We start from the raw sequence: 27,957 nt of genomic DNA on the forward strand, positions 1-27,957 counted from the left end.
TTGAGGAGACGAATGAAGAGCCGTGTTTAATACAGTACCAACTTCAAAAGATCATTTATGAATGCTAACATATTTGAAAAACGTACAAACTCTGTAGAGTAGTCGTGGGAAGGTGAAATAGCACCTTATCACACATCGCACAGAAGGGAAGAGAGTAGGCCAAGATACAATAACCTATTCTAACTCGGAGTCAATAATAAGAAACGAAATTATTGTACATATACCAAGTTAAAGAACAGTAGCTTACAAAAACAATTATGATTTTTAATAATTCCAAGAATATGTTGTTATTTACAAAGTCTCTTATTGGCTACTGTCATTTTGCGTGATCTTATGTGATTTAGGAATAGCGTTGAAGATGCCCCTCATAAACTTGACTTTAGGTGGCGCTATCCCCCGTATTTCTCCAGGTTCTAACTCGATCTAGATAAAAGTCGCCGTATTGATACCCGTACGGCCGTTCGCTAATATTACATAACCTCCTTTCTCCGCATGACCTTCCACCATTGGTATGAAACCATGCTCCACACCATGTAGAAAACACTAGGTGTAACACTAAAGCAACACATTCTGCACTCCGCGAGTTATACAACGATTAATTATATTGCATCTTACCCCAACAACATGGTGACGAGAGCTTGCGACCGGTGTTATTGGAATAAAGAAAAGTGTTCTTTCATTCTGGGCAACGAAGCATGTACGCGATGTCGCTACCTGAACCTCGCTTGCTGCATGTCGCGCAAACAGAGGCGAATGGGCCGGAGGCCAAGTTCGAAGACGCTTTATGGAAGCCTGCACATCTGGGAGTACGAGCGAGACGATAATACGGCCAAGACAAACAATCATCGCCGTGGTCCTTGCTCGACTACCGTAAGTCGTCGTGATAGACCATTGATCCGAGAAAAAAAAGAAGACAGCAAGCAAACAACAAATGTAGCATTGGATGAGATACTCCGATCCCGCTCTAGACTCCAAACCACGACGGATGCAATGCGCATCGTGACACATGATGTACAATTCGCCGTCATTCACATACCCTTTGCCATGGGCCGCAGCTTTATACACGATCTTCGGACCTCGATTTACTCTATCCTATCACAGTCCGGTTCGACTGTAACAGACGGATATATAGCTTTCATGGCGCTCGTAGCGCATTGCCAAGCTGCCCGTCTATGCTGGTCCACCCCCGATTTATGTCGGGGTGCAAAGGCTTTGCAATGTCTTCGGAATATAAAACCAGCGAAACCGCAGGACGCAATCGGAATCTTACTTCTCGGTCAAATTCTTTTTGTATTTGAGATTCTCACCGACAAGTTCACATCCTCGGCACATTCTATTGTCCAGAGTGCACTCATCTCAGCTCGTCAGTGGTATCCGTTGTTGTTGCAAGAACCTAAATTCGATACTATGACCATATGTCCGATTTTTATGGATACAGTATGCTGCCTGGCATACCGGAAAGTGCCTATTATCCGCTTTCCCATTCAACATCGAATGATTGTTGATCGCTATATAGGTGTGAGCTCCACACTTTTGCCTCTTTTATATGACCTTTGTGAGATAAGCTATGTTGCAAAGTCCACAATGACTGGAACCATCTCTCCAAACTCCACAGCGACGACGGATGAAGACCATGCTGAAGACTGCTATTCGGCAATAGAAAAGAGTATTGAAAGTTGGACGCCAATATTGCCTCCTGATCTCCTTTCTGCGTACGACAAGACCGAGGTGCAAATGATGTTGACACAGGCCAACGTTTACCGACTAGCAGGATTGCTGGTCATTCATCGTTTAAGATATCGTCTTGGCGTCCGGGACAGTATTGCACAGCATTATGCCATGTGCATCCTTTCTGAAATCTCATCTTCTTGTGCTGGATTGGCACAAGATGGTGGTGCGGGGGGATTTCCCATAATGTTTCCCGTGTTGATCTCCATGTTTGAAGTTGAAGGTCTCGGTGAGGAGCTGTTGGAGAAAATGAGTGGATTCATGATATCGAGTGTTTGCATGTCAAAGCTTCGTGGGTTTGTAAACCATGTCAGGATGGCCAAGGAATCGGGCTTCAACGGGCTGTGGTTCGATCTGGTGGAAGAACACCTCCATTATGCTGTTATTCCTTAATGTTTCATTGTGTTCCTTCAGCAATATTATGTTGAGATGCCACACTTAAATATAAGCGCCTGAGCTTCCGCTGTAGTCAGAAACACTGAATTGCTCCAGATGTCACAAAACCCTGAATGCTAGACTAGCAACGGGCTAAATGATGCAACATCTATTAGTATCTCTAGTCATAATCCATCTTCAAAATTACCTCAATAAGAGCCGGTGAAGGATAATAGTCTCGTCGAGGGTGTCGTATAATCTTCAAAACTCCACTCCAGTCCAGTCATCATGGGGTCAACAAACTCATCATGGAAGATATGACGTAAGTCAACCGGTAGCATGTCTGTCTTTGACATCTCACAACCAATCAAATAACTAGAATCGAAGCTGCTGTAATTCTTAGGCTCTAATTCCATGAAATTAAAGCCACAATCCTCCCAATAATGACTCTTTGCAGGTGTAGCTTTCGGTACCATGTTGGTTAGTTTTGATATTGCTACCTTTGCACTTGGGAACATCTCTTGTAGTCCAGTCATCGCCTCTATGCATGACTGAAGGTTATCCGCTGCAGGATACCGGCGCTGTTGTGGAAAAGAAGATGTTTGCACAACAGAAATGTGAATTATCGCGGCTACTAATATCGCAGTGACTGCCGAGGAAGGCAAGAGATGGGTTAATTTTCTCGCGTGGATTGCCTTTGCGAGTGTAGTGATCTGAAATGCAGCATCATAAATGCGCCGCCCATCCGATGAAACGAACCCTTTGGATTGATGTAAGACTGAGACTGTGGCGTAAAAGGTCATATGAAGAACACAGCGCTGTATAAAAGGAACGATATTCTCATTCTCAGGGTCGTCCTTTTTGCTTGAGCTGCTAGGGTGATAATTTCTGCATGAGCCCGGTAAAGAGTGCACCCAGCTTGCTAAATGTATATCGCACATTAAGATTTGGGTGGTATGATCTGGACGAGAACTTTGAGACTGTGGCGATGATGATGATGATGATGGTGATGTAATACCCCCAACAAATTCTGTGCTTTTTGTTTGATTGCTGTCATTGTCTTGAATTTCCAGTACCATATTGATGTAGATGCACAAGCGGGCAGTTGCAACACAAATAAGGATCAAATCCTTGTGCATGGCCAAGTCTTTCTCAGAGCATAGCTCAAATAACTCTAATGCTTCAAAGTCTTCTTCTTTGAGATACTCCAGTTGAAAGTCGCTTTTTTGAATTCTCGGCTGACGTCTTGAGGCTAGGGAAACCAAACAATCTTGCGTAAAACACGCCCAGCCAACTCTCTTCAGCAGCTTTTGCTCTCGAGACAAGATTTTATCATCTGTGGGGCGCTGAAAGAGCCCTGATCTTTTGCCCACTGATATGCATACATCTACCCAGTGCTGACATTCTCTCATGTCTGTCTGGTCATGATTATATACCAACAGAAGGAGAGACTGTACAACGACAAGCTCATCAGACTCGTACTGTGATTCGTACAGGATCTAAATTTTTTTTAGAAATAAGAATTAGCTCAATCTTATGATATATCCACTTACATACCTTTGCTCTTTCAAAAAAGACATCGTGCGCTTCTTTTCTATTAGAAAAACCAGCGTTCACGAGATCTTCCATATTTACATAACGTGTTGCCGAGAACATGATAGAGTGATAAAGGAGCAAGCTAAAATTCCCCCGCTCAACTTTCCGGCAGTTGATGATGGATTCCACATATTGTGAATCGACGACCGGAATGGAAGGCAGTATGTAGTTGATAAACGTCCGTAAAAGAGAATTTTGCAAGGCAGTGCTCGGGATGTTGAAACACCCATTTTCGTAAAGCCGTTGCATGTCAATTGGTTTTATAATGGTGGAGAAAGGCTTTGCAAAAGCCGGCACAAATGTATTGCACGGACACTGTGTCTCCGATTCCTGACCTATGGTCTTGTTAGAATATCAAACAACATCTAAACATGCTTCAAATCTTGATGTAGATAGAACTGACTTGGCAAATCTTTTTTGTCCCTGCGGGGTATATTGAGTTTTCGATACCCAAGGGGCAACTCGATACCAGGAAAGCCTTCCAGAGCATAAGACTGACTCGTATATTCCTGTTGTCTAATTATTTCAGAGTCGTGTCAGCCATGTACGAGTAAATCAGTCAAATATCCAGCTGACCGTGGCATCTCTTTTAAACAAGGTGGAAAAAAAGAACTTGCCTGGGCTGTTGACTTTTATAGGTCTGCTCCCCAAATCTTTTATTCTTTTTCTTGCCACATGGCAGTCCTCTTCTAGCGTTACAGCGCCGTTTCCCTGCTCGGCACCGATCGCAGGCTGTTCGTTGTCGCATCCTGACCCCTTTCAATAGGCCAAATTCAGAGAGTTCTTACATTCACTTGTAAATTCAGTGAAATGTAGGCAATAAGCTGAAGTATTTGCTTTTCCTGAGAGCTGTTAAAATATTTCAAACACCAGATTACCAAATCCATATAAAGGGCAGGAATAGATCTCTCATCCGGTGCAAGTCTTTGAAGAGTTGGAGGGGGTTATAAGTGCCTCATAACAACCAAATGCATAAGGCACTAGCTGAAATCAATATTCATTACTAGTAATCTAGGGTAGTAGCTAGCGTCAACTACGGAACGGATATTTAGTTCCTTTTCTGTCGTTAGTGCATCCAGATTTGTGGTGTTCTATGTAAGAAGTAACAATACACCGTTAAGAGTCTAACTATATATGGTTAAATGTATCCGTATGTATCAGTCAAAACACACACATCATTGATGGAGATCACATGTTACCGGTCACGTACAAATCGCCAATAACCAAGTGATGAGTTAATGCGGGGTTCAGGCTACATACTCCAGGTTTAGTAACAGCTATTAATAAATTTCCAAACTCTAAACCAATCTAGAATGCAGTTGACGCTTCGATGGTTATGATGGTTTTGATGATTTCGATGATGTTGTTGTTTCTGTTTTCTTTGCTTTCGTTATTTTTAGATGGAGTAATTTAAAGAACATTCGATAAAGATATCCGGTCAGGGTTTACATGTGTGTGAATATCAACAATGTCATACACAATATAGCCATGAATAGTATCTTCCAAGTCGGGTGAGCACCCATATCCTGCTATGCAGGAGTAATACCACTCAGTGAAGTCGCAGCCATGTTGGGCGCTCTAGTAACAATCAACACGTTGAACTTAATCAGCAATATATTTGGAATTAGACATACAAGGACACTCATTAGCAAGTATTGCGTCAAGTCGTGTTATATTCTCAGATTCAAACTGTATGGCGAGTGGTCTAAACCCTATGAGGCTAGTGTGTTCCGGTGCTAGCAATGTGGTGCACCTCCTCTCACAGATGGATCTGACATGCTACGAATGAATTAGCCTCACAGGGTTATAACTTTTATCCTAAGCTCAGTATCACTTGTGAAGAGTGTAGCAGATTTATTTTCGATGGAGCCATACACACCATCTGGCTCCCGCGCCTCTTGATTCAGAAGACAATGCTAGCTGCCCGAACAATCACCGCCATCTCCAAATATGCTACTACTACTACTCTTAGAACGACCGCGATAAGCAACAGACAGCTTCTCCCTCAAACAACCAAACGATTCATCGGAATACCTCCCCAATACCTGCTCGATGACTATATACCGCGCTACCAGCTCCTCACCTCCATAGACGCCTCCAAAAAGCGCTCGCTCGCGTACGCTCACCTCCGCAACTGCAATCTGTGTCCACGCCTGTGCGGCGTCAACCGCTACGAAACAACAGGCATCTGTCTGATCGGCGCCGAAACAGTCAAGGTCAACGTTATCGCGCCACATCGCGGCGAAGAGCCGTGCATCCAAGGGTTTTCCGGGTCTGGATCTGTCTTTTTTTCCGGGTGTAATCTGCGGTGCGTGTTTTGCCAAAACCACGATATCGCGCACCGGCGGAATGGGTTTGATCTCACGCCGGAGGCGCTGGCTGAATGGATGGTGAAGTTGCAGGATGTTGGGAATGTGCACAATATAAACTTTGTCACGCCAGAGCATGTGGTACCGCAGGTTGCGCTGGCCATTCTGACCGCTAGAGATATGGGGCTCAAGGTGCCCATTGTTTACAATACCTCTTCCTTTGACTCGCTAGACTCGCTGGCACTCATGGACGGGCTGGTCGATATCTATCTGCCCGACTTTAAAGTCTGGGAATCCTCGTCGTCGAAACGACTGCTCAAAGCGGACAATTACGCCGAGGTTGCACGGGAATCCGTCAAGGAGATGCATCGCCAAGTCGGCGATTTGGCGTTTACCTCGGACGGTATCGCTAAGAAGGGGGTCTTGCTTAGACATTTGGTCATGCCGGGCAAAGAGGAGGAAGGGATGCAAATCATGCAATGGTTGGCAGATAACGTCTCCAAGGATTTGTATGTGCATGTTATGGAACAGTACCATCCAGACGCGCATGTGGGAAAAAAGCGAAGAAATGCAGCTACAAAGAACAAGGTCGTCGAGCACGGTGGCGCCGAATCGAGCAGTAGAGAGGACGAGGTCAGGTACGCAGAAATAAATAGAGCCGTCACCGACGAGGAGTTGGGTAGTGTCAAGCAAGCGGCTGAAAAGGCTGGCTTGTGGAGGTTCTGCGAGGCTTCAGAGAAGCCGGGCTTTCATCTATAATATAAATATTACACAGCCTCTATGTTTTATTTTACCTTATCTTAACGAGAATTTCAAATGTTATAGTTAAAGGCTTTAATTATTCCTGCCAATCTGCCTGTCCATTCAATTCAACATGAAAATCAAAAATGCAATATAGATAAAGTCAAACCAAACACTTCGACTAGATATCTAACTAGATATCCCGCACCAGTCTCGCCCCAGCCCAGGCATATGGGTAATTATGCTGGTACCAGTTCACGCTGCTTTCATTAGTTTTCTATTTTCTATTCTCAATAGAAAATGACAATAAAAGTACTCACAAACTTGTCCTCCCCGCAATCCGGGGGTGCGTAGCCCACGAGCCGCCCAGGACAACGTGGTGCTTCCCATCGAAGAAGTCGGCTATAGTCAAGATTAGCAAGGATGCTCACCACGTGAATGCACAAAGCCTACAGGTGTAGCCGGGATATATATCCATCGCCTCAAAGCCCTCGTGCTTAGACAGTAGCGAGCTGGTCCACTCCCATACTCCACCTAGCTCGCTCTGGCCGGCGAGTTTGTCGCCATTGGGAGTTACGGGGACAGGGTGCCAGTGCTGGAAGCCGACATTGGCTCCAGAAAGGTCGACAAACAAAGAATCTTGATTATGTAGCCTGTGACCGTTGCTACAGCGTAGGAGTTTAGAAACTAGCATGATATACTTAAAGAGACTTGGAGTAAACTCACCTGGCACCATTAGACACGCCATTGCTCCGTTCCTTTTTCAGCGCGGCGGCGTGTCTATATATCGACCGGGCCTCTTCGAAAGTGGGAAGCCGGCAGTTCTTCCATTCTGCATATCCGGACAACTCGTCATATGAAGCCATAACCGGCCAGTCGGCTGCTAAAACAAAGGAGACGGGCCCAAAGACAGTCCGTACTGCGTAATTGAACATGTTGTTACCATGCCCACTGGCCGCTCCATCTGCGTGGAGTCCATTGAAAGTACCGTTCCAGCTATTTGCAGCCTGAATAACCCATGACGCCGGCATTCGGTGGTTTCCGCTTTGTTCCATGTACTGCAAATACTCTAAATTTGTTACCGCGCGTCCCTGAGCTTCAAAGGCAGGTACGGTGACCGATCTCTGTGGTTTTTCATTGTCCCAGCCAAAAGAACCATGGGGGACAGCGGCTTTATCGTCATCGGCTAAGCCGATTGTGAACGTCTGCTGAGGGATGGAGAACCACTCATTCTCTTTCTCATTACATCTAGCATCCAATGCGATTTTCTCGAAATCAGGTATAGCAATTCCAGTTGGAGGCAAAGTCTTGTCACTCTGCAAAAGCATGTAGAGAAAGGTTTCTATATGCATGACCTCGTGCTCGAAGCTAATCCAAAATGCCTCGCTGAGGATTCGGTTTTGTGTCAGATTCTCCGTTTTTAGGAGTCTCTGTACACGGCTGCGAACGTTTTCCTGGTAGTTGAGGATTTCTCCCAGGGCCGGCCATTCATCAGGTATCTCACTGTGAGTGTGGCATTGTTCCGGGTTGTCCACATCGGGATCAACACCACGTTCGAAGATCAGCCTGTAATTCTTCGGTTCGGTCAGTTTACTGCGCGTTGCACGAGTCAGGTGGATATCTATATAGCTGCATTAGAACGACCTCAATGGGGAGTAATAGTAGCAAACATACCGAGAAAGGTTGGAATATGTCCTAAGTAAAATATCAAGGCATTTCTCAGCTTGATCGGCTGGGCTAGTAACTCTTCCCGGGGAACCATAGTCTTGGAGACAATGTCCCATGCTGCCCATAAGGACTTCCACTCTTCCCAGTTCGGAATCGAACCGAGAGAATACTCGCTTGGCGGAGTAGCGAATCTGAGGCTGGCCGATGAAAGCATGTGGAGGTCTGTGGTAAAGAAAGGTTACGGTGAGTAATTGAACAATGTAAATCCAGTATTTGGGTTTCCAAGACAATGCTGAGATGCAAGGAGTTGCAAAACGGTCTGAGTGGCTGCAGATTACGTGCGGGGAAGGAAATAGTAATCAGGACGTACGATAGTCATCAGTGGCATTTCCTAATGCAGCCACATTGATAAGCCCCGCCCTACGCCACAGATGGTCTCGTTCTTGAGCATTGTATTTATATGCTTCCTCAAAAAGGATCCTCTCGCCCTTTTGTAACCGAATCCCATTGATGGAGACATCTTGGGTCGGGACATAAAAGGCACGGTGGCACCCATCGGTGTCGTTATACGAGGATTCAATGGTCCATTGGTCCAATTTAAAGGCTTCGTGGCCTAAAACTTCATTGGCGTGAATCAGCCCATTGACATAAAAGCGGCGCGTGACACCCTGGGAGTCATTATAGGCGCCGTAGACTCTATTCCTGTCTTTACAGCTGTCAAGGCCAATAATTAGCGAGTCAGCCGGGCCCAGCAGTCTTGCATATTGATTCAAGAATTCTGCAGCGGCGGGGCGATTGAAGTTTCCCATGGAGGAGCCTAGAGAAATCACGCATGTGGGCTGCTTCCTATTTTCCGGGTCTTTCAACCACTCGATAGCATCATCATATGTCCCATGCAACCCCTTCAACTGAACATACTGGTAGGACTGGGGAGAGACTTCGACAAAGGTGCGTTTCAGTTCCTCCAGGGATAGGTCCAAAGCCCAATAGTCCACTCGCTTCTGCATGTCTTCAAATTGTTTCAACAATATCTCGACTTTACGAAGGTTCCTAGATGCTTGTTAAAATCGTCTGAGCGAGAGGGACACAGTGCCGTCGGCTGCTTGGCATGGCATGTTTGCTCTCCAGAGCCGGATTTAAAAAACACACCCGCTACCCAGTTCCACAATCTGTGAATTTTCCGGCAGTCTCTTAGCGATCGCCCTAGCGTGAGTTTCCAGCGTTTGGATCTCGGCATTTGTCAGGTAGTATTCATCCAAGTAGGTAATCTCCTCGAACAGGCGGAGGCCGACAGTATCGTATAGTAGCAACGTAGGAAACGAGCGAGCCTTGCCCTGGGGCGGATCCAGGCCATCTTGGATAGCGTCGACAGCAGAGAAGCCCCCCGAGTCTTTGACCCGAATGTCGATGATGTCGACGGCCGAATTGTTCAAGACCAACGCAGGAGACATGGTGGTCGGTTTGTGTGAAGTAGTTTAACACTGTCGAAAGATGGAATATTTTAATGCGTCGAGCAAGCAATGATTAATATTTCCGGTTCGAGACATAGCCTATCGTTATTACACGCATATGGGCCCACGGACCAGCTTCACACCCACAATCAGTTGACTGCCAATGACCAAAGAGGTCCCCACAGCCATGGATCACCAGCAGTCAAATTGGTCATCACCACTGCAAACGCCCAAGGCGCGAGAAAGGGGATTGGTCACGGCTGGCTTCGGATCAGGTTGGTGCCTTGATTTGTTTGTTCTAGATGCGGGGCTCATCGTCGTCATGATGTGTCTAGCCAAGCAAACATACCGTTTCTGGTGCCTAGGGTCTGTATCTCCGCACGGCATGCAAGAAGTACGTAGTAGTAGTATTACAGGACGCGTCCCAAGCGCCTCGATCGATGACTACACATGCCAATGCAGCGCCGGTTGACTCGCTAATGATGAGCCGCGAGGGGGCGACTAAGGCAAGTCGGGGAAAGCAGCGCTGCATTAGTCTCCGGCCGTTTGCCCTGTTTGCGCCATTTGTCTTGTTTGGCCCGGGTCTAGGCGGGCGATGACATCAGCCGGCGTTTCCCATTATCAGATCTGATGACTGATTATTGTTACATTGTTTACTTTTCAATTGATGCTCATATCAAACATGGCACAAAATTACAAATGCTCAGAAAAGAGCACATGTCCCTTCCTTGGCGCAAATAATCACCTGCATTAAGGTCGTATTGCACCCATGATTTCACAAGCAATTTCCTCACCGAGACTAGACCTCTACCATTGAACTTTTCAGCGGTGCAATCAATAAGATCGAGAATGAGGACTCTCTTGTTGTCTGTTCGCGCCTCAAGGCCAAAGATAAACAACGGAAAGGGTTTGTTGCAGTGCTCGATTTCCGATAATATCTGAAACGCGCTCTCGATCCATTCGTTGGTCTTGCTCGATGATCCGATCAGCTTTGTCGATTTTTTCGTGAAATATACCAGTATAGCCAGTACAAACAGTTCTCTGACAGCGAAACTCTCCGATTCTCCATTGAAGTCAGGTAGAGTCACACGTTGTTGTAATTGTTCGCGGATGGAGATAAGCTGATTCTCGATATTGCCGAGCCAGGATATGTACTCCACAGAAAAGTAACGCGGGTCATCAGGGGATAACACATTGTAGCAAAATTCAGAGAATAGTTCCATAATCTTGTTCGTACGTCTCCCATGCTTGGTTATCTAGGTAAAGAACATCAGTACGGTTAATAACCGGACTATGATCACCTTACCTCATGGAAAGTGAACTGGGGAATTCCTTTCTCTAAGCCCAATCCTTTCGACAACTGCAACCCAAGAGACTGACGGCCATTCCAATGTCTCATACCAAGTCTTGCAAGCGTGTCGAAGTAGAACACCCACTGAAATAAAAGGGTTTGGTCTGTATCTTCTGTAGCATTATCTTGGTAGAATTGATTGATAATATTTTTCGTCCCGGATAGATACAAAAGCCAGACTGGTGAGGACTGAGAGAACAGATGCATCTTCATGACTGTACGTTAGTCACATAATCACATCCTTCTTCTCAAGTTGCGAATTGAGCTTACCTCTAATGAGCAGATAAGTATACCCGCAATGATGTGTTGCAAGGCCTCTTGACGCCCGATTCCATTTCGCATGGAGACTTTGAGCGAGCTCAAAGCTGTAGCCACGAATTTAGTGGCGTGCTTTGGGTTTCCATACTTGACGAGGACTGCCCACGCCAGCAAGCTATTCAGTACCGCACAGGAGGAATCACTATCGTCGCGAATGGCCATTCTAGCAATCATACTGCAAAGACGCTGTAGGTCGATGGCAAACATGGGAAGGGACGGGAGTACAGTAGAAAAGACTTATTGGTCAGAAAAATGTATGTCCTGGTAATATCCTGGTCGACTCACAATAAGGTATAAGCTCCGCTTCAAAATCCTTCAAGGTATGACTTGATAGAGATAAGGTAGGTGCTAACACATAGTTGTTGACGTATTCCACCAGCTGTGAGTGGATCCATGCTTTTTCTTATTAGTAAAGATTTTCTATGTTAAGAAAGAAAAAAAAGAAAAACCTACAATGGTCAAATAAGTAGGTATGCATCTCTACATCTTTCCAAGACGTGTGGATGAATTTGAGCTTCGTGTAAGTTTCTTTTGGCAAAGAAGACCGCCTGGGATGGGCTAGGATGGCTCTTCTACGATCGTTGGCTCGTGGCCAAGACAAGCGGACATGGTACCAGTGGCATAATCGATTCGATCGACGGCAGTTTCGACAAACTGGACTTGTCCTATCGCAAGCAATTTTTCGGTCTATATACTGTTATGTCTTGGTCCTGGAGAAGCATTGCATGTCTTACCTTTACATGTTGAGCAGGCCGTATTTATTTTACCTGGGCCATGCATGATTTCCATATTGGAAATTACTATCTGACCACGAATGCGTAGAATCTTCAAATATATCCCAAAAACTAACTTTAATTATAGTTACCGATGATGTTGTGATTAGAAAGTACGTGTGGAGAAATTATCGGCAGAAACGGTCCTACATTCGGAATTTGACGTGTAGTCCGTATTAATATTGAAATTATATGAAAATAAAATAATCCTCGATTGAAGTCGAAAGCACCGAAAGCACTTACCGTACGTGAATTAGTACCTGCCGCCTTGTGCTGATTTGTAATAAGCCAATACGATTCTTTTGCTATAAATCCAGCCTAGTCCACATTTGAAAACAAGGCAAGAAACAGCGAAACTATATCCAAGATAGATTAGCGTGACGAAAGGAACATTCCGTTAATTTTGAGACTATGCACACACCCGCTTTTGGTGACCGTGGCCGTAACCCTAACCTAACTGAATACAGCCGAATAGCAAGAAATTGCGAGGTGTAGAGGTAGTAGCCTATGCGATTTATAATCTAATCTTGATATTGCATTAGAAAAAACGACTATTTAACACAGGTGTTTCGCCTGAAAATTGGCTGCTCCGAATTCGAAATATTCAAAATAAATCTTGTGCTCTCGTTTCCCGCCTCAGTATAAAAAGTACAACAATCGACCACAATAATCATGCCTCTCAAAATCTACGGGATGGCCCAATCATCCTGCACAAGACGAGTCCTCGTCACTCTCGCTGAAAAGAACATCACTGATTATGAGCTTATTATTGTGAATCTCCCACTTGGCGAGCAATACAAGCCATCCTATACTGAGAAGGCTCCGTTCGGAAAAGTTCCTCTGCTAGATGACAACGGGTTCCTTCTCTATGAGAGCCGAGCGATTTGCCAGTATATCGCACGGAAATATGGTGATCAGGGAACAAAGCTGATACCTAAAGAGGGAGACTTGGTGGCATACGGATTGTTTGAACAGGCAAGGAGATACATTAAGTCTAGGGGAAGAGACTAACATACAGATTAGGCTTGCTCTATTGAGATTAACTTCTTTGATGTTCCTATTTACGCACTGGTCTGGGAGAAATTAATTAAACAGTGACGTGCTTCTTATCCTCAATTGGTGTTTGAACCAGGCTAACTAAAAACAGGAGGGCTCAGCTTGGTGAGCCTGATGAAGCCCTGGCAAAGAAAAATCTCGACTTACTGGACACCAATCTTGCGGTGTATGAAAAGATCCTTTCCAAACAAAAGTATCTCGCTGGGGATGAGATCACTTTGGCTGATTTGTATCATCTGCCGTACGGTGTAGAGGCGTGGGAGGTCGGTTTGAGAGATGTGGTTAATAAGTATCCACATGTAACGAGGTGGTTTGAAAGTATTGAATCGAGAAGCAGCTGGGAAAGAGTCTTGATCGAGTCTTCACTATAGATAATCGTATACAGTAACTAGTGGTCTCACTATCATTTCACCTATATCAATTGAAATCAATTGATGTCATGACGCTGTTTTTAGTAACAATTTTTAAATTAATAAATACCAGGTGATTGATGTCCCAGTTCTATATTATCCACTAATACATGTATAACAAATATAATTAGACCTTTAGTCTTACATATATTAACACTATAATGAATATAAGTATTGGTCGATCGATGACTGGGGCGCTCTACACATGCCCATTCTACTTCAATTTCCCCCTTCTCACCCTCAACGGCTTCTATGTCTTCCACCCCAATGCTTGTCGACAAATTCAAGGCCAAACACATAGTCATAGGTATCCCTGACGCAAAATGGAGTGTATGTTTCTTTCTATTCTGCATGTTGTTAGTACATTACTTCTAAACTGACTATTATAGGATCTGGATGGCCAAGAACTTGAATTTCAAAGCGATGTCAGACCAGCGCGCCGCTATCTGTATTTCTGATTTACCATTACTGTGATACATGCAAAGCGGACAGGCAACGAGGAATCTATCTCCGAATTGAACGATAATGACAAGAAGTTTTGAGCCCTCATCAGGCAAATCCCTCGGGCGGTCTACACGTCACTCTAGCACGGAACATTTCGGGGTTGGATTTACCTGAATCGATCTACATGGATGAAACGTTCTCAGACCCAAATCCAGCCACTTATCAAACCATTGATGAGACTGCGATTCTACTCGCTAGAGATTTGAGGAATGCCTACATTGAGAGTGTCAAAAAGGCAGAAGAACAACGCGGACGTGATGATTATATCACCGAGAGTGAGGATGAATGCGATGATGATGACAAAGATGGACACATCCTTGTGATGTGAGTTCGATAAAGTAGATACCTCGATAAGGAGAAAAATGTTGCCTCATTAATACGAGTAATGGGGGTAATATCTGTCGACATATCCGCCTCGGGCCATGTGGAAGCAATCCATGGTCGAAATCAAACAACGTCTTGACCGCATGGCTGCAGGTAACTATGCCAGCGTAGCCTACTTCATGACTGATGGTCATAGCGACTATGACCGGGCCCGTCTCTAACCAGAAGGGCGCTGTTGGGCTTCTATGCCAGTGGTGTATTCGTGCCTTGAAAACTGAAGAGACCTCTGGGTATGTGTACGTCAAAGGTTATGGGCCCTGTCAGCGCCGTGTTGACAAGCGTAAGAATACTGGATGCTTTCCAGTATTTGTTCCTCCTTGTCCCTTATACGCGTTCACTACTAACATCTATAGATCCCTGATACGCAGGAGAAGCTCGCTCGGGAGTGCCTTAATGTGTACCGCAAGGGACAGCGGAAGAAGTTCCTCGCTCTGTTGAAACAGCTAGATGAAGCTATGAAGCGTCGAAACGTGAAGCATGAGCGCGACACCACTCCCCAGCAGCATTCCCTTGCCCCTTTCAGCTCTGTCAGCAATCTTTACGAAGAAGCATTACACGATGGCGAAAACAAAGAAAACAGTTTTTATTAGCGAACCACACAGAACTCCTGTACTTATCCCTACACGCAGTCAATTCAGTTATTTACAATCAAGCAAAACTGTCTCATGCGGCGATCCAGAGCCTGCTTCGTCCAGTTCCACAATATCAGTTACGGCAGCCTAGATTCCAACCCCACTACTCAGCATCAATTAATCACCTCCACCTGTCAACTCCCCTCCATGTACTTCGTTCAGTAACAACAAACAAGCACCCAAAACAAATAAGTACACAAAAATGTCCGCCGATCTCGACGAACTAGCCTACAACCTCTCCCCCTCCGAATCCTCGCCCGGCTGGCCCACTGCCGCCGATCTCCAGCACGGCTCACGCGAGCGCAAGGAAAAGGCGTGGCGGCATGTTTTGCTGGGGAAGCAGATTGTGAGTGTTGTTGAGAAGGGGATGGAGGAGGTATGTTGAAAAAAAAAAAAATAAAACATAATAAGGGTTTGTTTCTAAAATGTACAGACGCAAGTGTCCCAGTCAATATTACCGGAGAACCATCGGTTTATCGGTGTTGGGCGACTGGAGCTCATGGATTATAATGAAGATCGGTAAGATTTTTTTTCTCTTCTTTTTTAGATTATTGATTGATTCTGATTGTGCTAGACAGACTTACTATTGATGTGGATGAGAATACGGTGGTGAGAGAAGTTAGTTTCAGGTAGTCGGCTGTTATACCACGTTACAAGCACAGTTGAAAAATTAGGGATATTGATATACAAATCAAATCATATAAATGTATACTACAACATAACGATCTAATGTCTATAGAATACATGTATTTATCGGTGATTGATCCATATCAACACATTATGCTACATGAAGATCAACTGATCGCCTCAGTACTCTCCAACACCATCGCATATTCCGCGGCGCCCCCTGTCCCATTATTCAACAACACCGATCCGCCATACTTGATCAAATTACCGGAACTGTCTGCCTCAAACGGCGGGCAGCCATTCAGCACCTCGTTCATGGCCGTGCTGCACAGAGTGCTGTTTATCACATACGCACTACCCTCGGCAAGCGAAATATTGAACCAGAGCGTCGCACCCGTCTCATAATATTGTAGAGAAAGAGAGTAGATGGTCAGGTCGCACACGCTGCTGTCGGCAAGCATGTAGCCGCCGTGATTTTTGTTGTCACAGTCGACGTGGCTGCTGTAGTCTTCGTCAATGGATTTGCAAAAGTTGTCGACGTCCTTTTGCATAGTGGATTGGGGCAGACCAGTAGGGACTGAAGGGTCATCAGAAGATACGCAAGTGAGTGAGGCTGGGAGGCTGGTGGCTGAGGCTGTGGTTGTGGTTGCAGCTGTGGTCGTTGGAGGCTGGCTTGTTGTTGTTGCCAGTGTTGTCGATATAACAGTCGGTAAGCTGGTCGAGGACACACCAGTGCTGGCAGACGTGCTGACAGACGTACTGACGGATGTCGTACCAGTAGATGTCTGCGTAGAACCAGTAGAAGTAGCAGTTGTAGTCTCAGTCACACCACTGATCGACGTCGTGATCGAGCAAGAGCCCGAGCCATCACGCTTGTTCGTGCCAGAACCGCAGTCCACACTTTGCATATTCCAAATAACATTATCGCCGCCGGACTTGCGTGGATACGAGGCCGAGTTGATCAGCAATTTCTTGACATTGCCCGGAATTTGGCCCGAGCCAATCGACCCCAGCCCATTTCCGGGCAGAGACATGAAATACGCAATCAGCCCAGCGACCTGCGGTGCCGCGTAGGACGTGCCAGAGCCAATCTTGGACCCGCCAGTGCTGTCGGCGCAGGTGATCTTGTTGCCTGGAGCAGACACATGCAGAAGCGAGCCACCTTGGGAGAAAGTAGCAGTGTTACCAACGTTGTCGACGGCGCCCACAACGATGAGGCCGTCAATGTCGTTGGCAAACAGCCCCGGATACCGATCGACATTTTTGCGGTTACTTTCTCGTGCACTGTTCCCGGATGCCACGGTCATGGGCACGTCCATGCCATTTATCTCTTGGAGGAGCCGCTTTATTGTGTCTTTGTTTTTGTCCGAGTCTTCTAGCTCGATGCCAAAGGAGAAGTTGATCACGGCTTTGCCTTGCAGCTTTTTGTCCGAAATGTCTGTACGAATCTCGAGCAGGGCGTCCATAAAGGACGAGGACGGAATTCTGAACCCGTTGCTCGTGTCGGCCTGGATCTTCACGACGACAACATCGACGTTCTTGGCCACCCCGTACTCCGGACCAGCCGCCTTGGACAGCACGCAAGTTCCATGGCCTATCTTGTCATCCTGGTCGTGGTCTGGCGTAGAACCGAAACCGGGATACAGCCAGCGCTTGCTTCCGGGCATTCCGCTGTACTCTGAGTTTGACGTGGTGGCTCCGCTATCGACAATATACACAGTGATGCCCTTTCCAGCTGTAGGATCATACTGGTAGATGTCAGGTAGTAGCTCGATAATGGTGTTCTTCGCCTGGGAGACAACAACCAGGTCTTGCACGGCGTTTGCTTGTTGTGTTGGCGTAGCCCGTTTGGCAAGAGGGACAGCAGCCCGCTCCTCTATAGGCGACAGCTCTTCGTAGTGAGGCTCGGCCCTCTTCTTCTTTTTGTTCAAAAAGTAGCCATGAGAGCCGCCGACTGCGCGAGCGGACACGTCACTGTCGTCATCGTCATCGTCTGGTGTCGGGTCTGTAAAGTCATCAACTGGAAGCAATGTATCCGGGGCGATGTAGCTGATGATAGAGTTTCCGGAAAAGTCTTCCACCTGGGTCGAGTTAAGCGGCGCTCTCCAGAACCCAACACCATTCTCGTCGTCGGCGGAAGCTTGTACGTTGGACTTGCCGACCTGGTCTTCGAGAGTAGATTGGAACGAGTCACGATCACTAGATGAGGCGGAGTCGGTGGGGACGATGAGATACGTCGTCGAGCCTGATGTTGATGTTGAGGTTGTTGTAGAAGCAGTCGTAGTAGTGCCAGTTGTAGTAGTACCAGTCGTAGTAGTAGTGCCCGTAGTAGTACCTGTGAACTTGGTAGTTTGCGTATCCGTCTGTGAAGGCTGTGTATCCGTCGGCGAGTTGGACGGCTTGTTGTTTGGGTCCGGTGTTGGGTTCCCATCCGGTCCGATATCGAGCGTGGGAAATCCCGGCGGAGGCGGGATAATGCCAGGAGGGCCGGACAGAGAGAGCGGGAACACGATCACAGGGTGACCCTTGCTGTTGAACCAGACCGGCAGGATGGTTGGGTGGTGGTCAGATCCGGTAGTGGTGGTGGCTGAGTACGAATTGGGCGGCCCCGTGGCTGACAGCGTGGTTGTGCTAAAAGTGCCTGACGCGGTGCTTGTCTGAGCAGGGACGGTGATGGAGTCGGAGATGATAAAGGAGGAAAGCAGGTAGGCCGGGGTGGTTATAGCAGTTGTAGGAGCAGTAGTAGTGCCAGTTGTAGTACCAGTTGTAGTACCAGTTATACCGGTAGTTGTGCCAGTGCCAGTTGTTCCGGTGGTGACAGCAGTCGTTCCGGTTGTACCGGTACCAGTACCAGTACCAGTGCCTGTTTCTGTTCCTGTACCTGTACCTGTACCTGTACCTGTCGTTGTATCGGTACCAGTACCTGTTGCAGTGGTTGTCGTTGTACCGGTACCAGTGCCAGTGCCAGTGCCAGTTCCAGTTCCAGTTCCAGTACCTGTGCCTGTCGCTGTGCCTGTTCCTGTTCCTGTTCCTGTAGCTGTACCAGTAGCTGTACCAGTATTTACACCAGTACCTGTGCCTGTCCCAGTCCCAGTCGTTGTCAAAGACACTACTGGAGTTGAAGATGGACGAGTACTGCCAGTATTCGTTCCAGTGCCGGTAGTGTCAGGGCCAGTGTCCGTTCCTGTAGTTGTTCCTGTAGTTGTTCCTGTAGTTGTTCCTGTAGTTGTTCCTGTAGTTGTTCCTGTTGTTGCTGAAGGGATTCCCGGCGTCGACGAGGGACGAGTGCTACCAGTTCTAGTGGAAACCGACGGAATCACCGATGTAGAGCCCGTCCCTGTTGTCCCTGTGCTTATACCTGTGCTCGTAGCTGTACCTGTCTGTGTCCCAGGCACAGCAGTCGAACTTGGCCGCACACTGGCTGACGACGATTGCGACGGCGTGTGCGATCGTTTCGTAGGGATATATCCATGCGTAGGTGTGAGCAGAAGAGCGCTCACCAGGGAGGCTGCGAGGGCCTTTGGGAGCATTTTCAAAAGAAAATAATTAAATGAATGGATGGATGAAACAATAAATGAATGTCGAAATTGTTAGTTAACGATAGTATTGATATTCAAAGAGACAAAATCAGAACGACATGTAGAAACTCGTCAACCTGTATATACCCGCATAAACCAACAGAAGAACGTCATGTCTATGTTGATATACCATCGCATGATGTCGTTGGTCAAATCCGCAAAACTAGCCCGTGGGGTATAAAAATTTCCTGCAGGGGTAAATATGTATAATTAGACATGCGGTAGGCTACTAGGAGCTCAACGAACAACATGGTGCGACAGAGACAGTTTTGGCGTGCTGACAGCAACGCTGAATCGACTGCCAGTGTTGGTTTAAAGCGATCGGCCCCCATACGCCACACACTTCATGGACCTGAGTCTAGATCAAGAACCGGGCTCTGAGTAATCGAAAAGGAAATTATTAATTACTTGTGGACCACAGAGGTAAATAATCAAACTTGTGCGTACACATTATTAATCTTACTGGAGTTAGCATGGATAGACTGAGAAGGACCGAGTCATGGAACAATAACACGGTGTTTCATCGATGGAGAAACTAGTCAGTTGATATAAGTGGAGACTTGATTGTATACCTATGTACGTAATATGTCAGTTATCAGTTGAAACGATTAATTAAGGCATCGATTGTCCCCGTATAGAAACATGCATGCTGTACATTATCTCGCAGGTGCTGCCTAACAGTCTATTTCGGATAGTCCTTGATGTGGTAGCTCTTAAGTTTCACGAATTGGTCGAATCCAAACTTGCTCAGCGTGACTCCGCGGCCTGAGTTCTTCCAGCCAGTCCAGGCAAGGTCCTGACAGGTCTGTTAGTAGGGGAAATTATTCATGGGTGTGATAGGAGTCCGTCCACTTACTGGGCTTGGGTAATCAGCCCGGTTAATGAACACTGTGCCAGCCTCGACCTCCTCAATAATCTTCTCGGCTGCTGCAATGTCCTTGGTCCATACACTGGCCGTGAGACCGAACTCGCTGTCATTCATCAACTTGATAGCCTCGATGTCCCCCTTGACCTTCATCACAGGGATGACAGGTCCAAACGTCTCATCTTTCATGACGTCCATGTCATGGGTGACCCCAGTCAACAAAGTCGGCTTGACAAAGTTTCCATCTCGAGGAAAGGTTTTGAACGACTCGTTTTCCGGGGTTTCGTCCTTGGCGCCCTTGGACAGAGCATCTGCAACGTGCGCCTCAAAGGTCTCTTTGGATCGTTTCGAAATAACCGGGCCAATTTGTGTCTCGGCTTTGAAAGGATCTCCGACTCGATATTTGCTCAAGACTTTCTTGACTTCTGCAACAAATGCATCGTGGATGCTCTCGTGTACGTAGACTCGCTCAATAGCACAGCAGCTCTGGCCACTGTTGAAGATTGCTCCGTCGACGATCTCCTCGGCGGCCCAGGCAGCATCGACATCACCCCGGACATACGCCGGATCCTTGCCTCCAAGCTCGAGGCCAACATTCACAACCCGATCAGACGCAGCCTGTTGAACTGCCAATCCTCCTGCCACGGAACCTGTAAAGCAGATATGGTTGATTTGGGGTGATTTGATAAGGGTTTGCAACTGCACGAGAGATCCGCAGTGGAAATACTGAATGACGTTTTTGGGAAGCCCCGCCTCCGTGAAAGCCAGGGCAATCTGTTCCGCGACTGTAGGGGTCTGGGGCGACGGTTTCAGAATAACGGCGTTTCCGGCAAGGATGGCTGGAATCAAACTGTTGACAAGGACCAGGTAAGGATACTGTGTGGACACCTCCAGTCAGTCTCATAAACACCTAGTAGATTCGGGGAAACCTACATTCCATGCAAATATAATCAAGACAGCTCCAACGGGTTTCCTCTGGATGTAGCGCTTGAACCCTTTTTCGGCTTCACCGTCCACAGTGCCTTCTTCGCCCAGCACCGCGTTACTAGCACGGTTCAAAAACTCTCCTCGCTTGACTGCTGTGGCGATCTCCACCCCGGTGTATGACGTTGGCCGGCCCATCTGCTCGGTCAGCTCTCGTCCCAAGGCATCTTTCTTCTGGGCGAGGATGCCGAGGGCTCGGGCGACGATTTCTTGACGCTGGGCTAGTGTAGTATTCTTGGAGAAGGATTGAAAGGCAGCCTGGGCAGTTTCTGGGAGCAGCGCAAGTTCCTCGGACGAAACGCCAGGTCGCGTCACAACCGGCTTGTTCGTGGTGGGGGAAATCGTGCGGAGGGTTTCGAGGGACATGGTCGCGATGTGCCGAGTCCTGTCTGGTTTAGTTCGTGCTGTTATCGGCAAGTACAATTATGAGCTCAATTTTCCAATGCTTCTGGAACAAAGTCAAGGACAAGAATGCAGTTGCTGGTGTGAGGGGAGAAAAAGAACTTGACCCCTCGGGCGAGTAGTGGAGCTGTGTGATGGGCCCCGATAAGGGTGGGGCATCTACCTAGTATATAGATATAGATAGATAGATATCTTATACAAGTTTAGGGGCGCATAAACGCAGAGTTGCGTTTTATAGAAGTCATTTCTAACCGGCTATTAAATAGGAAGGTTGAAAATATACTCCGGAAGCTTGGAAGCTTGTAAAATCGTGTGCAGTGAGGTGCAAGCTTCCTAAGTACGCTGTTGAATTGGTTAAATTAGCTTTGCTGTAGGGGATTGATAGGCTTCGAAGCTTTTAAGTTTTCTAAGTATACTATTAAACTAATTAAATTACGTAGTCTTACTGTAAGGGATCCGTAAGCTTTCAAGTTTTCTAAGTATACTACTAGTAGTTAACAGGCAAGCTTGGGACGCACCTTGTATAAGGGGATTCTTTATGAATGGCCAGATTACAAATATGCCTGACAGATTAGTTCTAAAAAGGGAATTCTTACTCTGAAACCAATAAACCTTTTTTTTTTTTTTTTCAATTATTGAAATGATAGGTTGTTTTAATAAATTCAATATATCTTTTCTCTCCCTCAAGCTCTATGCCTATTATACACGTATACACGGGCTACTATGTGCATCAAAAGTGAAAATGGCAGTCCTCAAATATCAGCCTTAAGAATGTAATGGAAGTAGTTCGGATGACGAAGGTAGGATGTTTCTCGAGGACCAAAATATTGGTCTATTTGGGCTAGCCAAAGTCCAGGCAGCGAAACGCCATCAACTCCAATAAGATTCACGGAGCATTTTCATCCTCCTCTTTCTAGCATTATTAGGTGGGCTTTCTATTAGAGAATTTAGTGGAATTCTCAAGGAATTTCGATCTAACCACAGCAGGATCTGTTTGCATGATCTATAGGATTTACCGCGCTTTGACTGACTCTATACAGAATTCAATAGTCAGCATATTATATCGACCGATCTGTTCATAGTTGCGGTCCTAGGCATAAAAATAATACAGCACAATTTGTTATACAACACGAGACCCATTGTGACTATGTAAAAGTTTTTCCTTGTTCGTTGTACTGTTGTGCCTATGATTGGTTTATGCAAGTGCACTCAGCCTTGCGTTCAGCCTAGCCTTGGGACTACCCCTCCCGATATACGGAACAATGACTTTGCTTCTGCAATTTCTGTAATCTTTCTTATATTTGATTATTTATTCGAAGGGCAGTGTTTAACCTTACACAGTAACACAACCTAGGAAACCGATTTTCGAAACCGTTGGATGTTGGATGTTATATTGCAATGGCACACTCTACTCTATCGCACGATGACTATACCGTGGCATGGATCTGTGCGTTGCCGATAGAAATGGCCGCTGCAAAAGTGATGCTGGATGAAATACATCACGACCGCATCGAGAATCAGCCGCCAACCGATCACAACACCTATACACTAGGCAAACTGCACGGCCACGATGTGGTGATTGCCGGCTTGCCGTTAGGTATCTACGGGACCACGTCGGCAACCGCAGTCTTAACACAGATGCGGCCAACATTCCCATCGTTGCGATTTGCCCTTATGGTTGGTATTGGGGGAGGAGTCCCCGGAAAGGCTGACGTTCGACTTGGAGACGTGGTGGTCAGCAAGCCAACTGCGAGTGGAAGTGGTGTGATACAGTATGATTACGGGAAAACAATGCGTAATGGATGCTTTCTACCAACCGGGTTTCTCGATAAACCTCCCCGGTTTTTGTTGACGGCGATGACTAAAATAGAAAGTAATCATATGATGGGAGAACGACCGATTAAGCAAATCATTGTTGATGTTCTCGAGAAGAAAAAAGACATGAGAGACAAGTTCTCTCGACCAAGTGATGACTGGCTTTTCTCCGCGACATATCCTCATCAAAACGATGACCATGACTGCTCTACCTGTGACCTTAATCAGCTAATAGATCGTCCAGGGCGAGCAACTAATGAGCCTTATATCCATTATGGATTAATCGCCTCTGGAAATCAAGTTATGAAAGATGCGCAGACTCGGGACCAGATTGCACAAGACCCGATAATACTCTGCTTTGAGATGGAGGCGGCGGGTCTGATGGATCAGATTGGATGCCTAGTGATTCGTGGAATTTGCGACTACTGCGATTCTCACAAACAAAAACAGTGGCAGGGCTATGCATCGTTAGCTGCGGCAGCATATGCCAAGTTGCTGCTATCTGTTGTTGGTCCGTCAAATTGTCGTCAAATAAAGATAGTGCGCAGTAGTTAAGTTATATCACTACTTGAAGGCCCCTAATTGCTAACTGAACCCTAGGAACTGAATTTAGTTCAGAAGAGAACGCATGCCTGGGTTCTTTATCTAAAATAAACCCGATTGAATACAGGAATAAACCGAAGTGGATAAAATATCGTGCTCAAGGCACATTCGAATGGATTATTGAAACACCTGAGCTTCGAACTTGGCTTGGTTCACAGGAAGTTTCTACTGAAGTCCATTCCAACATCCTCTGGCTGTATGGTTACCCAGGAACTGGAAAATCTACAATGGCAATCACCATTATAGAGAAGGTTCTGAATCACCCTCTTTTTGTTAATAGAGATGCCACCCTTTCCTACTTCTTCTGTAACTCCAGTTCCCAGGAGTACCGCACCTCGATTGCTATACTGGGTGGTCTTCTATACCAGATAGCCGAGCAGCTTCCGCAATCGATGAAACACTTACTCCCCATATTTCAAGAACGAAAGGAGAATCCTTTTGATTCTTTTGATATACTATGGAATATTCTTATCGACATTTCTCGTGTAAATGCCACCTGTCAATTCTACTGTGTCATTGATGCTTTGGATGAATGCGATCAAGAGTCACAGAAAACACTCTTGACTCAGATCAAACAAACTTTTGCAAATGACAATAACAGTATGAACATACATTTCCTGATTACCAGTCGACCTCACCCTGAAATTAGGGACTATTTATGTTGGTTTAAATCCAAGGAGTTGTCTACCTACCAGGAAGTCGGAAATGACCTCCGAATACTGATCAGGCAAAAGGTCAACGAGCTCTCTCAAACAAAACAATATCCTGAGAATGTGAAACGAAAAGTATCGGAAATCCTTCAAGAAAAAGCAGAAGGGACATTTCTATGGGTTGGTATCGTATGTGATGACTTGACAAGTGAGAGTGCAAGAAACGCTATCACAAAACTGCAAAGTTTACCTCGAGGGCTGGATTCACTTTACTCCCGATTACTAGAAACAGCCTTGGCAAAAGCGGAGAAAGAAAAACATAACCTTATCCTACAGATTCTCAGTGTCGTCACAGTCTCACGACGCCCTCTTAACGTTGCAGAGCTCTCTATTGCGTGTGGACTCTGCGAGAATGAAGGAGGAGAAAATCTTCTCATATCGCTGGAAGTAATCGATATGTGTCATCTTATGATTGTGGTCAAAGATGACATCGTACGTCTCCTGCACAAGTCCATGAAAGACTTCCTCCTTCGTGTTCAGGGAGGAAACCTGATCAACCTCTCAAGAGAAAATGCGACCTTGGCATATCGTTGTATTAATTACTTTTTATCCAATGCGCAATCAATCAACGGCATGCAGAACGGCAAGGTAAACTGCGGGTTTCTTGAGTATGCGGTCCTCTATTGGCCTGAACATGCCTCAGCTGCGCAGGCTGAATTCGATGTCCAACCAGCTCATACCCATTTCTTTCAACTGGTATCAAAGGAAAGGGAACAGTGGCTAGAGGCCTACAACAGCGAATTGAAGTTTTCATCCACCCCGAAGGAATTCTCGGTTATCCATGTAGCAGCGGCATGGAACATACCAAATCTCATCGACTTCAGTATGGTCAATATCTCAACGATTCAGAAATTGAAGATGCTTTTTTGGGCCTATCCTGGTACCGGATGGTATACGCGGCCTTGGAAAGGACGGCATCTACACAAAGCGCTTCTCAATGCACAGGACGGTACTGGTAAGAGTCCACTTCACTGGGCGATTATCAAGAGCCATACGCATATCATAGACGTTTTCTTACAACAAGGGGCTGATGTGGACTTGCGGGATAATGAGTCTAAGTGTGCCCTACATTTTGCCGCAGAAATCGGGGACGAACGACTTGTTCAGATCCTTCTCAGGTCGCCAAAAAACCTGGAGGCCAAAGATAATCAAGGTCGAACCCCATTGCTCATTGCAGTGGATAACTTGCAATTTGAAGTTATTCATCGCCTAGTTAATGCTGGAGCTCAGGTTAATGCTCTCAACAACATGAATCAGAACGCTTTACATCTCATCTGCATAAAAAGGCAGTCAAGTGACAGCTGTAATTTGCTTCGGTATTTTATTGGCCATGGAATCTCTGCATGTGAATGCGATATAGAAAATATGACACCCTTCCTTTATGCAATAGGAAATGGAAGTGAAGATCTAGCTGCATTTTTACTTGAAAATGGAGTTGATGTGAACTTTCAGATTCATAGGAAATCATGGGTTGGTCGAACGCAGAATGTTTTTCTCTATGATGAGATGGACAATGACTGTGAAGAAATATCTGAAGGCGAACAGGGCTCAGGATTGAGTGCCCTTCACTTTTCGGCCTTGAAAGGGGACGTGAGGATGACAGAGTTTTTACTCCATCACCGTGCTGATCCTAATACGAAGTCTGATGCTGGGGATACCCCCTTACATCTGGCCATTCGAAAAGAATTGATAGGAATTAAATATCAGGACCCCTGGGTAACTGACGAATATGCAGTTGAGATGCTAAGGGACATTTATGAGCCGGATAGTGACGAGGCTACTGAGATAAATCAACAGATTGATCAAGCCAGAATAGACGTCGTTCGCGTACTTCTGGAGAGCAGTACCGTCGATGTCAACATAGTCAACAATCGTGGCGACTATCCGCTACACCTGATTCCATATATTACAAAATATGGAGATATCATCCTGGAAATGCTAATATATAATAAAGCAATTGTGTCGCAATTGAATCACAAGAATCAGACATGTCTTCACCTTGCCAGCCGGGCAGGAAACCTTAAAGCTATTGAAAGACTTATAAGAAGGGAAGAATGCGACTTTACTTTACTTGACGCTAATGGGTTAAGTCCCCTTCACCACGCCGTTATTTGTGATGAGCCACACATCGTACGATTCATGTTGGATCGTTTCCAGGACAAGGAACGAGAATTTTGGAAGCAACTTGACCACTTGGGGAAGAATATTCTCCATCATCATGTTCAATCACTTCTTTGTTCCAGGAAGATGATTGATTTGCTTCTTGAATACGGATTCCCGATCAATGACCTTGATGCAGAAGGGGATTCTATTCTTAGCTTATATTTGAGTTCCCCGCACTTGAGTGTTCAAGCTGATACCTTTCAATACATTCTGAGAAAGACTTCCACTGAATGCATAAAACGAGTGGACCGAAAAGGACGGAATTTGATACACCTATCGATGCGTCAGCGGAGAGTGAGTAATGTCACTATTCTCGAGGATCTATTAAAGTCCGGCATAGACATAAATGCGAAAGACGTCGAAGGCAGAGGTATTATGCATCATGGCGCAATTCACGGTGCATTCAACAAAGCCCTTACGCAGTTTTTGCAAGCAAGACCCATCTTCAAGCTTCATGAAAGGGATCTGCATGGTAAGACACCTCTCGAATATGCAGAAGAGGAGGCAAATCGTGAACGGGATGGGGTGGATGAGGATGAGATCCAGTGGAAACAATCATTACAAAATCTAAGGCATGCAGAGCTATTCGAAATTGATCACAGCTAAAAATCTCGTTCGATATAGCTACTACGCTTATTTTGAAACTATCTTTGAATTTAATTATATCGTAAATAGTCACCTAAAAAGATAGAGATCTTGCCATTTTGAATCATATTGCCAATGACTGGATTTTGTTGGATTTCATGCTTAGTCTTCTTTGGTTTAAGTGTGGAGTTAATTAATTGTATTGATATATTGTCAATAGTGAGTTTCGAGGAGGCATAAGGGGAGTACAGTACCGGTTTTGGGGGGAACGCGAATACCGTTCAGCAACATTGCGTGGTTTTGCAACGCTACAAAAAATCTACACATAC

The 27,957-nt window shown here is 45.9% G+C and overlaps 9 protein-coding genes across 9 annotated transcripts; 5 read left to right on the forward strand and 4 right to left on the reverse strand.

Moving 5' to 3' along the window:
* Nucleotides 1-732: 732 nt before the first annotated feature.
* On the forward strand, nt 733-2,121 carry TRUGW13939_05153 (uncharacterized protein; the record flags this gene model as incomplete). The annotated part of the gene is made up of 1 exon (XM_035488318.1): nt 733-2,121. One exon carries the CDS (start codon nt 733-735, stop codon nt 2,119-2,121), a length of 1,389 nt encoding a protein of 462 aa, XP_035344211.1.
* A 3,491-nt stretch (nt 2,122-5,612) lies between these two features.
* Nucleotides 5,613-6,767, forward strand: TRUGW13939_05154 (uncharacterized protein; the record flags this gene model as incomplete). The annotated part of the gene is made up of 1 exon (XM_035488319.1): nt 5,613-6,767. The coding sequence occupies one exon, from the start codon at nt 5,613-5,615 to the stop codon at nt 6,765-6,767; it is 1,155 nt and encodes a 384-aa protein (XP_035344212.1).
* Nucleotides 6,768-6,942: 175 nt separating this feature from the next.
* TRUGW13939_05155 (uncharacterized protein) lies at nt 6,943-9,868 on the reverse strand (the record flags this gene model as incomplete). Its single annotated transcript, XM_035488320.1, has 7 exons — nt 6,943-7,009; nt 7,070-7,151; nt 7,203-7,414; nt 7,476-8,370; nt 8,424-8,639; nt 8,788-9,467; nt 9,567-9,868. 7 exons carry the CDS (start codon nt 9,866-9,868, stop codon nt 6,943-6,945), a joined length of 2,454 nt encoding a protein of 817 aa, XP_035344213.1.
* Nucleotides 9,869-10,539: 671 nt separating this feature from the next.
* TRUGW13939_05156 (uncharacterized protein) lies at nt 10,540-11,711 on the reverse strand (the record flags this gene model as incomplete). Its single annotated transcript, XM_035488321.1, has 3 exons — nt 10,540-11,124; nt 11,175-11,426; nt 11,490-11,711. 3 exons carry the CDS (start codon nt 11,709-11,711, stop codon nt 10,540-10,542), a joined length of 1,059 nt encoding a protein of 352 aa, XP_035344214.1.
* Nucleotides 11,712-12,982: 1,271 nt separating this feature from the next.
* Nucleotides 12,983-13,737, forward strand: TRUGW13939_05157 (uncharacterized protein; the record flags this gene model as incomplete). Its single annotated transcript, XM_035488322.1, has 4 exons — nt 12,983-13,200; nt 13,251-13,275; nt 13,334-13,404; nt 13,458-13,737. 4 exons carry the CDS (start codon nt 12,983-12,985, stop codon nt 13,735-13,737), a joined length of 594 nt encoding a protein of 197 aa, XP_035344215.1.
* Nucleotides 13,738-15,498: 1,761 nt separating this feature from the next.
* TRUGW13939_05158 (uncharacterized protein) lies at nt 15,499-15,929 on the forward strand (the record flags this gene model as incomplete). Its single annotated transcript, XM_035488323.1, has 3 exons — nt 15,499-15,672; nt 15,730-15,815; nt 15,875-15,929. The coding sequence occupies 3 exons, from the start codon at nt 15,499-15,501 to the stop codon at nt 15,927-15,929; spliced, it is 315 nt and encodes a 104-aa protein (XP_035344216.1).
* A 161-nt stretch (nt 15,930-16,090) lies between these two features.
* Nucleotides 16,091-19,453, reverse strand: TRUGW13939_05159 (uncharacterized protein; the record flags this gene model as incomplete). The annotated part of the gene is made up of 1 exon (XM_035488324.1): nt 16,091-19,453. The coding sequence occupies one exon, from the start codon at nt 19,451-19,453 to the stop codon at nt 16,091-16,093; it is 3,363 nt and encodes a 1,120-aa protein (XP_035344217.1).
* A 730-nt stretch (nt 19,454-20,183) lies between these two features.
* On the reverse strand, nt 20,184-21,716 carry TRUGW13939_05160 (uncharacterized protein; the record flags this gene model as incomplete). Its single annotated transcript, XM_035488325.1, has 3 exons — nt 20,184-20,297; nt 20,358-21,242; nt 21,300-21,716. The coding sequence occupies 3 exons, from the start codon at nt 21,714-21,716 to the stop codon at nt 20,184-20,186; spliced, it is 1,416 nt and encodes a 471-aa protein (XP_035344218.1).
* A 1,434-nt stretch (nt 21,717-23,150) lies between these two features.
* On the forward strand, nt 23,151-27,649 carry TRUGW13939_05161 (uncharacterized protein; the record flags this gene model as incomplete). Its single annotated transcript, XM_035488326.1, has 2 exons — nt 23,151-24,078; nt 24,168-27,649. The coding sequence occupies 2 exons, from the start codon at nt 23,151-23,153 to the stop codon at nt 27,647-27,649; spliced, it is 4,410 nt and encodes a 1,469-aa protein (XP_035344219.1).
* Between the last annotated feature and the right edge of the window lie 308 nt (nt 27,650-27,957).

Source organism: Talaromyces rugulosus, chromosome III, assembly GCF_013368755.1.
Source record: "Talaromyces rugulosus chromosome III, complete sequence".
In the NCBI taxonomy this organism is placed as follows: domain Eukaryota; kingdom Fungi; phylum Ascomycota; class Eurotiomycetes; order Eurotiales; family Trichocomaceae; genus Talaromyces; species Talaromyces rugulosus.